General features: G+C 37.4%; 1 protein-coding gene across 2 annotated transcripts in view; it reads left to right on the top strand.

Annotated features, from left to right (window-relative positions):
- Positions 1 to 13,521, top strand: part of CSMD1 (CUB and Sushi multiple domains 1) — a 2,101,842-nt gene that overhangs the window by 1,004,687 nt on the left and 1,083,634 nt on the right. For both annotated transcript variants that reach the window (XM_032260320.1, XM_032260321.1), the window contains exon 5: positions 12,646 to 12,853. In XM_032260320.1, coding sequence (XP_032116211.1) covers positions 12,646 to 12,853 — 208 coding nt within the window. The remainder of the gene's footprint in view (positions 1 to 12,645; positions 12,854 to 13,521) is intronic.

Raw genomic sequence — 13,521 nt, 5'->3', positions numbered from 1 at the left:
TTGAGAAGAGAAATGGCATCATGTGATACCACATGTAAAAGGACTCCTCTGGCTACTTGATGAGAACAGACATGTGATTTCCCAGAGAGGAAGGACTTTTAGAAACCAAATGAATAAGAAAATCTTTGCAGAAGGTAGATGACAGATGATGTTACTTGAGAGATGACAGCAGCAGCGGAGATTGCAGACACGTTTGAACTCCGGATGCTGTTTAAAGAAGGTGCCGATGGAACTCCCCTCACAGTGGTTGTGGCTTAGGGGAGACGTAGAAGAGTCACAGATGACAGCCTGTGTCTTCTCCTACAACACTGGAACAATAGAGTTACCACGTATGGGGATGGAGAAGACTGTGAGAGTTGTAGATTTGAAAATGGAAAGATAGAAAGTACCATTGTAAGGTTAGAAAGTCTGGATCACTATTTAGACGCCATAGGGATAGGTCATTTAGGGAGCTGGATACATAGAGCTGGAATTTAGGAAAGATTTATGGGACTGAATGACACTCTGCAAACTGTCGACATACAGATGACATAGACAGTGAGGCCTACTGCGGGGGAGGAGGGAGGTGGTGAAGGTTGAATACCCACCTATCTGGTGCTGTGCTCACTACCAGGGTATGAGGATCATGCATACACCGAACCTCGAAACACAAGATTGATGCAAGTAACAAACCTGCATGTGTACCCCTGAAACAAAAATAAAAGTTAAGAATAAAAAATAAATGAGGGTTCAAACTGGATGAAATCAACAAGGTGATGAATAAATGTAACGTAAGGAAGAGGTGGAGAGACTGATTCTTGGACATCGTACCAAGGATTGGAAGGTGGAATGAAACTGGTGTGATGGCTGAGAATAATTGGCCAGAAAGATTAGAGAAAGCCTGACGGGGAGTGTATGAAGGGACTAGTGAGTAGAATGGCATAAAATCATACACAGTCACTCCTTACCGGTGGGTTTTGCATACACAGATTCAACCATGAATGAAAAATACACATTTTTAAATCTACGAAATGCTACGTTGTTGCTATGTCTACAATGTAACTAGGCACATGATGGCTGCATCTGTACCAGCCATCATGTCATTTTTTTTCCTTGTTATTATTCCATAAATAATACATTACAACAACCATTTATGTGACATTTATATTCAGTATTATAAATAATCTAGAGATGATATAAAATACATGGGAAGACGTGTATAAGTTATACGCAAATAAAATTGCATTTTATATAAGGGACTTGAGCACTGTGGATCGCAGAACAAATTCCCAATGGATGGATACCGAAGGATGACTGCGTTCACATTTTTCCATTGTGACTTTTTTTGTTTTAATGTTGTACCACAGTTTTATTGGTTGTAAACACTGGCAGAAAATAAGAAAAAAAGGATGCAGATAACTCTGTACTGGCTACTGAGATGACTTCAGAGAAGACATCCAGATTTCCATCAGAGGAAGAAAGAAAGGCAAATATGTCAAAGAAAAAAAGTTGAAATGTAGGAAATTCTGCTTGTAATTGACTTTCAGTTCTCGAGGAAGCTGTAGAAGACGTTCAGGATCATAGGAAGAATGATGATTAGGGAGTCAGAAAATAAGATGTGTACGACTTTAGGGTGATGAGGGTTGAAGGAATACAGGTCGACCCAGGGGACCAGGGGTTTTTTCAGGGACTGTAGTTAAAGGAAGGCAAAGGTTATATAGGAGTATCCTCTTAATGGCCTCAGGCATGAGGTAAGTGGGGGTGAGTCTATGAGAATAGGAGGGCGGAGGATGGGGCAGGAACAGTCCATGTCTCTGGATTCCTTTCATTCTGGCCCCTGGAGTAGTGGACACCTGTAGAAGTGGCCAGGTCCTGACCACCAGCTCTTTGTGGTCCTTCCTTTCTAAATAATAACCCCTAGTATTACAAACTAAATATTATATTATATATATATAGTTTTTATTTCTCTCGATGTTTTCCCATGCAATTATAAAAATTGAGGTAGAATTATACATCTTATTGTATACCCTGTGTTTTATAAATGTAACATTATAACATAGAAATTAGCTGAAGGAATTTTATAATGTTTGGTAAACACATTTGATCATCCTGTGGTTTGAATGTATCATAGTTTATTTAATGATTTATCTGCTGCGGAATATTTAGATTATTTCATTTTTCCTTATGATAAACATGGCAGTTTGCCTCTAAGTAATGTTTATTCTGCATTTTAAGTTATGTCCATAGACAGATTTCTAGCAACATTTATGCCTAGGAAAAGGGCATAACAATTTTAGAGATGAGAAAGAAACTTTTTTAAAGTCTGAAATTCCTTGGGAGGAAATAGAAATCAGTTCACTCTGATTTCTGCTTACCTTTGGAATTATTTTCCCCACTTACAGTAATGAGTAGATTCAAATGCATCTTTCCTTAAATGCTTTATCATCTTCTTGGATTAACTCAATGGCATTCAAACATCTTTTAGCTGTACAACCTTTTTTCCAAATGCAAGATTTTGTGATAATAAAGGGAACAGATTCTTTTTTTTTTTTTTGGAGATGGAGCTTCGCTCTTGTTACCCAGGTTGGAGTGCAATGGTGCTATCTCGGCTCACTGCAACCTCCGCCTCCTTCCAGGGTTCAAGCAATTCTCCTGCCTCAGCCTCCTGAGTAGCTGGCACTACAGACACCTGCCACCATGCCCAGCTAATTTTTGTATTTTTAGTAGAGACGGGGTTTTACCTTGTTGACCAGGATGGCCTTGATCTCTTGACTTCGTCATCCACCTGCCTCGGCCTCCCAAAGTGCTGGGATTACAGGCGTGAGCCACCGCGACCGGCAGGAAAGAGATTCTTAAAAATAATTACTCTGATGAAAGTTTGGTATGGGGAGCAAACCTACTCACTGACTATTTTGTTATTTGTAAACATTAACTCTTTGGGATGGGAGTCATAGGAGCACAGTTTAAAAATTACTGAATCATATGTTGTTTGCTAACTTTTACAATCAAGTATTTATAAGTTTCAACAGTAACTTCAATTTTTGTTCTGCATCATGTGTAAACAAGAAGGGAGGGCTGAAATTTTAAATAGCATTTATTTAATTAGATCCCCAAATTTCAGATTCCAAATTAAAAAAAAAACATTATTTAGATATAACATAATTATATTACTGTCTAAAAAATTGATATATTTTAAAGATTTTTAATATCCATGGAATAAAAGGAGCTTCCATTACATTAATATTTACATTAATATATCAACTAAAAATTGGACAGAATAATTGTGTTTGTTTTAATAATTACCCATTTTAATACATTTTTTATTTTATGTGTGGTAGATAAGCTAATGATGGAACTTGAACTAATTTTTCCAGCCGTACTGCAACTTGCTCATATTTATCTTTTTAAAATGTTTTGCTGTAACTATTTTGTTTTCTCTGTCTGCCTTTACTTCATTTCATGCTGCTCTGGTGAGTTTAAAAACAAACAAAAAACTTCCTGGACTTGTGGCTTACCTGCTTGCTGAAAATAAGCAACACGCAAATATACTCCCTATGGATTACTATAATTATGAAATATTTTTCCTGGTAATTAATTTTTATCTGAAATATCATTCTAAGAGTTTGTGAAACTGTTCTTTTTTTTTTTTTTTTTTTTTTGGCTGTTACTTGGTTCACACTTCTTTCTTTTCCCTGGAGTTTTTAAAATTTTACTGTAAGTTCTTACAGACTATTTTTTAAACCTCATTCTTTAAAAAGCCACATAGCTCTATAACTAACTTTTCTTCTTCTATTCTTGGAAAGAGTATGGTTTGATGCCATACATAGCCCCCTAAAAATGTTTCTGTCATAGTCCCAACACTTGCTAAAGACAACCAAATGGAGGCTTGTTTGTGACTGATACAACTATAGGAAAGCCAGAGTCATTCACTTTTCATTCATTGCATGAAGAAAGCAAAGAGGAAGAGAGGATGCTTCCTGAGTATCAGGCTGGCTCCTAGGAACAGGTGCGCAGCAGTGCGAGAACAGGCTCATAAAGCTTGCATGCCATTGCTTTGCAGTCAGCATGCACTGAGAAGTAAAACACACAGGATGGAGAGGCAGGAAGCAATCTGGGTGAGTGCTAGTTTAAATATGGTGGTCAGACAAGGTGGGCAGGAAAGTGCCTTGTGAAGGGCTCTGACATCAGTTGAGGAGATGCCACTTCTCAGGCAGGGTGGTCAGTGCAAAGGCGCGGGGGCAGGAACATAGGTGCCCTGGCCCTGGGAAGCACTGTGGCTACACCCAGTGAGAAAACAAGGAAATTGGAGCCAGGGAAGACAGGAGCCAAAGGAGGTGGAGGATAAAGAATAGGAAAAGCCGAGAGTCCGTTTCACATAATGCCTTTCAGGGCCTGGCAAGCTCTGGTTTTATTTTGAGTGACGATGTGAGTAGTTTACAGCTTTGAATAGAAAATATATAGAAGGCGTGTTCTATTGCCATTGGGCATGTGTGCTTTATTATACTGAGAAAAACTAAAAGTCTTGGGTTCTCTAGGTCACAAAAGAAACATGAATAGTGATATAAGCCGTGATAATTCGTGGTGAGTTGCTTCTGATTCCATTCTGGACTTCCTTTTATAGAAATCAGATATTGTGATATTGCTATCTACATGAGCAGATTAAAAGGAAAAGGACATAGACTAGTGTTGTTCCCTCTCTTGCTTTACCCATGGATTTGACAAAGGGAAGGACCAATTGTAATTAATACTAATATCCTGAGAGTATTGTCTTTGTGTATTTCTTTTTTGAGATAGAGTCTCACTCTGTCATCTAGGCTGAGTGCAGTGGGGTGATCTTGGCTCACTGCGACTTCTACCTCCCAAGTTCAAGTGATTCTCCTGCCTCAGCCTCCTGAGTAGCTGGAATTACAGGCACATGCCACCACACCCAGCTAATTTTTGTATGTTAAGTAGAAATCATATTTCACTATGTTGGCCAGGCTACTCTTGAACTCCTGGCCTCAGGTGATCCATCTGCCTCAGCCTCTCAAATGCTTTTGATTTTTTGTTTATTCCTGAGTTGGTGAATGAGACTGCCTCCTGCACAAAAACTTGGTATATTTCTACCCAGGAAATCTCAGCAACTGCATGAGAATGCACCCAAAAACGTCATGGGGAATTTGCAGTACATAATCATTTGTGGTCGATATACGCATGTCAGATCTTCCTCTGGGATGTGGTTCTTTCTCTTCCATCTGTTGGGAATGCTCTTCCTCTAGCTCAGTCCTTGAATAGTTCCTTTCTTTCAAATCTGGCCTAAATATTGTATTTTCTGAGAAGCCTCCCCTGCTCATTCTAGTAGAGCATTGGTTTTCATATGTATTGAATGAATAAATTAATTAACATAAATGCATGGTTCTGCAAAGTCAAGTTCTAAGCCAATTCCCAGTGATTTTGGCAGCTGGCTCCTGTTCATGGGGACTAGGGAATTAAGAGGCAGCGCTTATGCTAGCAGTCCTGGGTCTATTAATGCAAAGTGAAAATGAGATTTTGACACTGTTTATTCTAATGTTAATGTTTGCTTGTATACAACAACTCGCTTCCAAATATTTAGCTGAAACAAATCAAATGAGGGAGTCTTGAAAGTTCTTCTGTTGTCTGAGGTAGGAATACAGCACCACATACAGTATCCATGGGAGACACCCTGTGTTCTCTCAATTGAGAGGGAGTTTGTGACTGCCAACATCATAATCCCATGTCCTCAGATAATAAAACACAATTAAGAAAATAATCAAAGAATGAGCCAATTCATTGAGAAAGGCAAGTGTGTCACTGCATGATTTGAAACCGGAAATAATTCAGCGTTGATTGTCAGCCACCAGGTTGAGGCTGTGACCCTGTGAAGCATTTCGTACCTAACTGGTTGCTGAGGGTGCGTTGACCTCCCAGCCACCTGTCTCTATTCAAGGAGTCAGACCTGACCCTGCATTTCATTTTCTGCAATTACAATAAATGTCTATAGGTCTGAAACTTTGTTATTATTTTATTTTCCTTAAGTAATTGGGGAACATGTGATATTTGATTACATGAGTAAGTTCTTCAGTGGTGATTTCTGAGATGTTGGTGCACCCATCACCTAAGCAGTATACACTGCACCATCTATGTTGTCTTTTATCGTCACCTCCCTCCCACTTTTTCCCCCCAAGTCCCAAAAGCTCATTGTAATCCTTCTTATGCATTTGTATCCTCATAGCTTGGCTCCCACATATCAGTGAGAACATACGACGTTTGGTTTTCCATTTCTGAGTTATTTCACTTAGCACAATAGTCTCCTGGGTGGGGCACTGTGGCTTATGCCTGTAATCCCAGCACTCTGGGATGCCAAGGCGGGCAGATCACGAGGTCAGGAGTTGGAGACCAGCCTGACCATCATGGTAAAAACCCCATCTCTATTAAAATTACAAAAAATTAGCCAGGTATGGTGGTGAGTACTTGTAATCTCAGCTATTTGGGAAGCTGAGGCAGGAGGATCATTTGAACCCAGGAGAGAGAAGTTACAGTGAGCCGAAATCGTGCCACTGCACTCCAGCCTGGACGACAGTGCGTGACTCCCATCTCAACACAACAACAAAAAGGAACAATGTCTCCAGTCTCGTCCAGGACAGTTTTGAAACCTGATCAGCTGAATAATTTTAAGAAAGTACCTATTTAATACACAAATTTATTAAAATCTAAAATATATTGTAGAATGGTAAACTGAAGGAAAGAAGAAAAACCCCAAACAAGTATGTTTTGTTTATAATAGCAAATTATACGTTGCTATAAATACTACTTCATTTTTATGTCTTCCTTGTTACACAAAATCCAGATATTTAATAGATAAATTAGGCAATTATTTTTCTACTATAAGTTAGGCTTTCCTTTCCAAAAAGATTCATGGCAGAATTTATTTTAAAACAAAAACAACAGCATCTCTAATATATTTTAAATATGTAGTTTGTTGATACACTCTCTGTCAGAAACACATTATATGTTCTACATCTACGATGATTAAGAATTCAAAAGTTTCATTCATTATTCATGAATGTTATCAGGAGATTTATAGATATTAAACTATTTCTTGACAAAACATTGAAGGATTTTTTAAAATCTCTCATAACAATTATAGTACTACAATACCACAATTATATTTAAAAGTCTGTATTTCTTAGTCTTTATACTTAAGTAGAAATATACATATGTATATACCTTAATGTGGACCAATTTGTTCTGCCTTTTCACAGAGCAAACATTATACCCTTTTTTTCTGTTTTGCAATAAAATGTTTATGCTGATTAATTTTAATTTTATTTAGTTGATATTTTCTGAGTCTCCTAATGTTTCCAGTTGATGGACTTTCTGTTTTCTAAAAAAATTTTTTTTAAAAACTTCTCTTTTGGTAGCTGTGAAATAGGAACAAAAACAAACACTTTATCACACAATTTTGAAGTGATTAAATAAAGCAGTTCACATAACGATCTTGGTATAGCATATTAGACACCTAAAATGTATTCAGTAAACATCAGACCCCAAATTGGATAATTGGCCAGGGACGATGAGCCCTCTCATTGTCACTCGTGTGTTGATAAATTGCCTGAAGCATTACGCTAATGCATGTTAATATTTGTACATAACATACAAATATATCAATCTTACTCTTGGTTTTTATGTATTTTCAAAATTTAGCTTTTTAATGTGTATTAGATGTTATTTCAGTATTGTTTTAATTTAAATGCCTATCATAATAAGAAAGGTTGAAACTCGGCCTATGTCTGCTTTTAATTTATTCTGGAATTCATTCTTATTTAAATTGGCTTTTAAAATCTTTTTTCCATTTATCACTTTGCATCTTGTTTTTAAAATACAATAAAATAAGTATAAATAATATCCTCTGTGTTGCTGCAAATATTTTTAGTGTGTTATTTTAATTTTTATACATTTATTTTGAAAAACATAAACATGTAAATTGGTTTACTTATAAAGTTACTTTTGCTTCACTAAAGTTCACAATTTCTGTTAGTCGAGCTAATGTTTAATTAGAAACCATATGTTTTATCTTATTGTGGCAAGTTACCCATTATTTCATACATTCAAACATTTTAATTCCTGTAACAGGTATTTTGTATGAGGAAATATTTAAATTAATGTTTTTAAAATTTCTGTTCAGTTATTCCAGTATACTTTGTTTAAAAATGCCTCTTCAGTCATCACTTATGATGTACATTTAATTATATACTAAATTTGGGTCCTTACGACACATCTGCACTACAGGGATAAAGGTTTCCATTTCCATCAGCAGAGTCTCTGTACTTTAGTGATATGTTGAAGCAATTTAATATCTTTATCAACCAAACTGGAAGATAAGTTCACAAGTAAATATTATATGAAAAATTAAGAAATTAATTTTTCTTAGTCCAAATGTGCTTTGAAAACGGTTCCCTCTGTTGCACTATTTCTTAAATGGGTCAACATGCAGAGCTGCATAAACCTAAAAGTAGAACAAACTGATTTACTTTTAAAAAACCTTTTGCTCATCAAAGATAGTAATTATGTGGCCCTTCCTCAAATGCTATTATGTTTACATATGTATAAAACGTTGCTGTTTATAAAATAAAATCCGTTATAAAAATAGTGATGAAATTAAGAATCTAAAAGTTTTGTTAATTCACAAAAACACACACAAACACTAACACATATGCACATACACAAACACACGTATACACACAAAGACACATTACACTCACACATATACACACAAACATGTAAATACACATACACAAGTACACACAAACACATAGGCTTGCATGCAGACACACACACACACATACACATGCACCAACACTAATTTTGCCTCAGTCTATACTAAAGATTTTTCTGTGATTTAAGCATTTTTTTCCAGTGAGTAATAGCATGAACTCTTTTTGTTAGTGTTATGTACATAATATTCAAGTTGTCAATCCAATTATCTTAACAGAATTCTACAACATATTATGTGGAGTGCTATACAAGGAATTCTAATACATCTGGCATATATTATTTATCCTGGCATGATTCTAACTTTAGCTCATTCTGAAATGTTCTATGGGCATTAAAATATCTACTGAAGAAAATACAATAGTGACTGCAGGTTTGGGAGAATTGTTTTTCCTCTCTGCTACCTTATTTTAATTTCTCTTTTTCTTTATTTTTATTGACTTTTCTTTTTTGCCTTCCTTATGTCATCTAATCCTTTCCCAACCAAGTTACCATAAAATTGCAACACCTGTCTCTTGTAGATGTTCTGGTCTTACCTGGATTCAGTGAGCACAGTACACCTTCTGGTCCAGTGAAGTAAGGGTCTCCGTGATCCACTCATTCATCAAGTGAAGTTTTAGGAAAATGTAAATACTAAGTGTCTAAGATCTTAGACTCTGCGGATCCAAAAATTAGACATAGATGTAACCTTGGAGATTATCCAACTCAACCACTGCCATTTCAAATAGAAGGGAGCTGCAGGACTGGGAGGTATGCTCATTTGATCAGCGCTGGTACTCAGGAGTGGGCACCAGCACCGTTCTGTCAGCCGTTAAAATAATAAAACACTCTCATACCAGTTAACACGTATGCACTGCCTGGAGCCCCACAAACTCCCCAGACACCGCCTGCAGGTCGTCGGACCTTCCAGCAGCAGAGAAACCAGAGGGCTAATGGCTGCAGGGTGGGGACCCAGGACCCTGCCCTGGAGCTGTGGCTGGTGTCCCTGTTTATGTTGGCTGCCTGTAACTACTCTTGTCAGATGGGTTTAAATCCGCCTCTGGTCAAGGTTACTGAGATGCTTTCCCAGGAGAATCCAGCTAAGTTTCTTATTCTATACACTTGTATTCTATGTGTATTCTATACTATGCACATAAATAAAACTATTTCATAGCTTTTTAAATAATAAACAATGCTTCAGCTCATAGGTTGCTATGGCAAAAATTTGTAAACATTTGATGTCAGGATTTTTTTTTTTCTTTTTTTGTTTTCGCCTTCTAAAACTTTGAAAGGGGGGATTGCTTGCCAACAAGGTGAATTATATAGAATGTATGCAGTTTCAGCAGTTGGATTTCAATTAATACATTTCATTAATCTTTCAACTACATCATTTTGGCAACTTGGACTTTGATAACTTTTCTTTTAATTCCACATATCTATGATGTTTTATCTTTTTATATAATAAAAGTGATAGAACTCTTTTTCTTACATTGAGATGACTTAACTTTTGCAGTATATAATGAACTCAGAGAAAATAATAAAATCTCAATATTAGATAAAATTATAGTTTTAGTGACCAATAATATATATGGTATATTCATACATGAAAAACAGAAATATTTATATACATGTGTGATATGTTTATATAGAATTATTTAATCAATGATAAATATCTGTCTCTAGTTTTGTTTACCTCATCCGTTTATGAAGAGGATAATTAAATTTCAGTTTAAAGAAAAAAAGCACGAAGTGTGTCTCATTTTTAGTTGCTAACCTGATTCACCATTATCCCAGCCCAAGGGCCTCAGAGCTGAATTCTGCACAATGTCTGATTCTCAGTAGTGGCCACTGTATTTTTCCTCATTATTGGACTATGTGCTTCCTCTTATTTTTATTTGTTACTGATTTTTATCTCTGTTTTCAAAAATGCAATTTTAACTGGGAAATGTATATGTATGATCACATTCCAACGAGCTGTTCTCAAGGGTATAATAAAAACCGTGGCCTGCCGGGCAATGTGGAGCTGGTTCTCAGTTGACCAGGGATGTGTGTGTTTGCACAAAGGTGCCCCTGCAGGGCGGGAGGCAGGAGACACATTTGGTTGTGGCCAAAGGAACTATTTTCACAGTTTTCAAATTGCGGTATGCACACAGTTACTTTTATTCGTGTTCAGTTTTACACTTTTAAAAGAAAACATTACCATGATAGCATTATTTTTTATAATCCCCACACTAAATAATTATTCATTTAAAAATAAATTTTGGATCTCGAAAATGAGTGTACTGAGATGTCCTACAAAGTATGAGCGGCCCTTTCCACAGTGCCACATGCTTTGGGTGGGCGTGCCGAACTGACCAGCTACTGAAACACAAGAACACCCATCCCTCACGCAGTCTTGATTTCACTGATGTTTGAAGGGAACAATTTTCCCCCAAGTGAACCTGTCAAAGACATCCAGTCTATAGCTGCCATGCATTAGTTGACATAAGCAGCATGAGGACACCCAGCGTGTAGACCACGCTAGCATCCCATAGGCAGGATGGAAAATGCAATCCTCCAAACTCTGGGAACTAAAACAGTGTGCTCTCAACTCCCGCTGTGTCCCTGACGTTCTTCTGAGTAAACTGAAGGCAGCTAATCAGAAGGGACCTGTATTACCTTCTCACTGTTGCCGACAAGGTGTGGTCTATTTCAACATTCCGTGATGCTTATGTCCTGCCGAAATAAAAGCACGTCCCTGAAAGATGAAAGAAATACTAGAACTTGCAACTTGTGAAGAGTCAATAAAAGGATGTCGGTTCCTCCCACTTTGCCATAATTTTGGTGGAAAGAGGGTGTGTGTGTAGGGTCAATTATATGCACTTTGTGAGAGCTCAGGGCTGGTCACACAAGCTCTGCCTAAGGCAAACTCCCCACTCTTGGTAACAAGCTGACTTTTACATATCATCCACACTGCAGTATCAGAATCAATGACTGTTAAATATACATTCTGGATAGGCAGTATTTGAGGAAAGAAGAAGAAAAAAGAGAGAAAGAAAAGAAAGAAGGAAAGGAGGGAAGGAACGAATTTTAAAAAATGCTTTAAAACATGTTATTTTAAAATGCTTCTCTTTCATGTATCTATACACACATGTAGTTTAATATGTGCATAATATTAATATGTACATAATATGTACCTCATATTTTGAAATAGATGATATAAATGTAACAGAATGTTTTTTACTCTATAGCAAACTTTGCAAGATCTATTTCTCTTCTAACCAATAATTTTTACAATGTCAGTTTGTATTTTAAATGCATTTTTATCTTTACTGGTCTCTCACTTCTCAGTTTTCCAATATATTCCATTTTATGTCTCATGTACCTATTTTCTACCAAGAACAGTTTTAGGAGGTGATGTGCCTCTGTTATGTTACTCAATAGCTATCTGAAATTCAAAACCCAAATTCATGTCAACTCTATAGAAAATAAAATTAGGGCAACCATTTCTTTTAAGGGAACAGTATTCTCAAAGACAGGTATCCATGAATTAATAAAAAATGGCCACATGTTTTTCAGTCTGAAAACGTAGCTTACATAGCTCCGTCTTCCAGGATTCAGAGAAAATCTTTGAAAATCTTGTCAGGCTGCCTGTCAATGTCAAGTACATGGCAACTACACATTCCACATTTTAGAAAAGCCACCATTTCCATCTTTCCCACAATGGCCATTCAATTAGCAATGCAATTTAAATGGTAGACTTTTGTAAGCCTTTCATAGAACTCATTAACATATCAAAAGTGATTCTTTTTCAGATGGAGTGTCTCAATTAGGGGTTCAGTAAATATTTGTTGCTGATCAAGAGTGACACTTTGTGGACACACTCGTGTATGAAAGCGCCCTGAGATGTGATGCCTTCTGCTTCTGTCCCTGCAGCTGAGGGAGCCTGCGGAGGAACCTTACGTGGGACCAGCAGCTCCATCTCCAGCCCGCACTTCCCTTCAGAGTACGAGAACAATGCTGACTGCACCTGGACCATTCTCGCAGAGCCCGGGGACACCATTGCTCTGGTCTTCACTGACTTTCAGCTGGAAGAAGGATACGATTTCTTAGAGATCAGTGGCACAGAAGCTCCATCCATATGGTAAGTCCTGGGAAGAGATGGCACACAGGGTGCAGGTGTGTTTTCCCGGTTTTCCCCCAACGAGCTTCGAGCTTCGAGAACTGCTTGTCTCCGGTTGTTCATTGACAAGCACGAGTATTCTTTTTATGCCTTGCTTTTCTGGCTCTGAAAAAGTTACCTTTAGTGTGACTCATTTCAAAGTTTCTAAGCTGTCTTTGTGCTGGTGCTTGGAGTTTGGGAAGTGATCTGTGTGCTTGAACTTACAGCGCTCTCTTTTTTGGACTCTTTTAAGGAAACGAAGTAAGGCTAGTTAGTTTTGGGTTTGGTCTGGAGCTGTTTCACTGTGAACAGATAGTTTTAGATTGTGTATTCTCTTTTATCTCACGTTGAGAGACTGCTGCAGTTATGGGATTGTACATTTCTTTTTCTTGGTGAAGGCCACGTACCACATTATGTAGCCACGTATGGGTAGTGCCTGTGGCTACAAGATCCTCAAAGGCACACCCACTTAACACAGAACCTAGTCCAATCTATGCATACAGTTAATCACAGGACGGTCAGTTCTCCAGTGTGTACCCTAGCGGAGGCAAAGGAAAGCAAGATCTTATGAAGTACAGCCTATTTTGGTGTGATGGTCTTGATTGCAAGAACAGTTTTGTTTGTGTCTGTAAGTGCAATTTGAAAGAGAG

Source organism: Sapajus apella, unplaced genomic scaffold (genome assembly GCF_009761245.1).
Source record: "Sapajus apella isolate SASKATOON/1434 unplaced genomic scaffold, GSC_monkey_1.0 scaffold116, whole genome shotgun sequence".
Lineage (NCBI taxonomy): Eukaryota > Metazoa > Chordata > Mammalia > Primates > Cebidae > Sapajus > Sapajus apella.
This window is presented reverse-complemented; position numbering and strand designations above follow the sequence as displayed.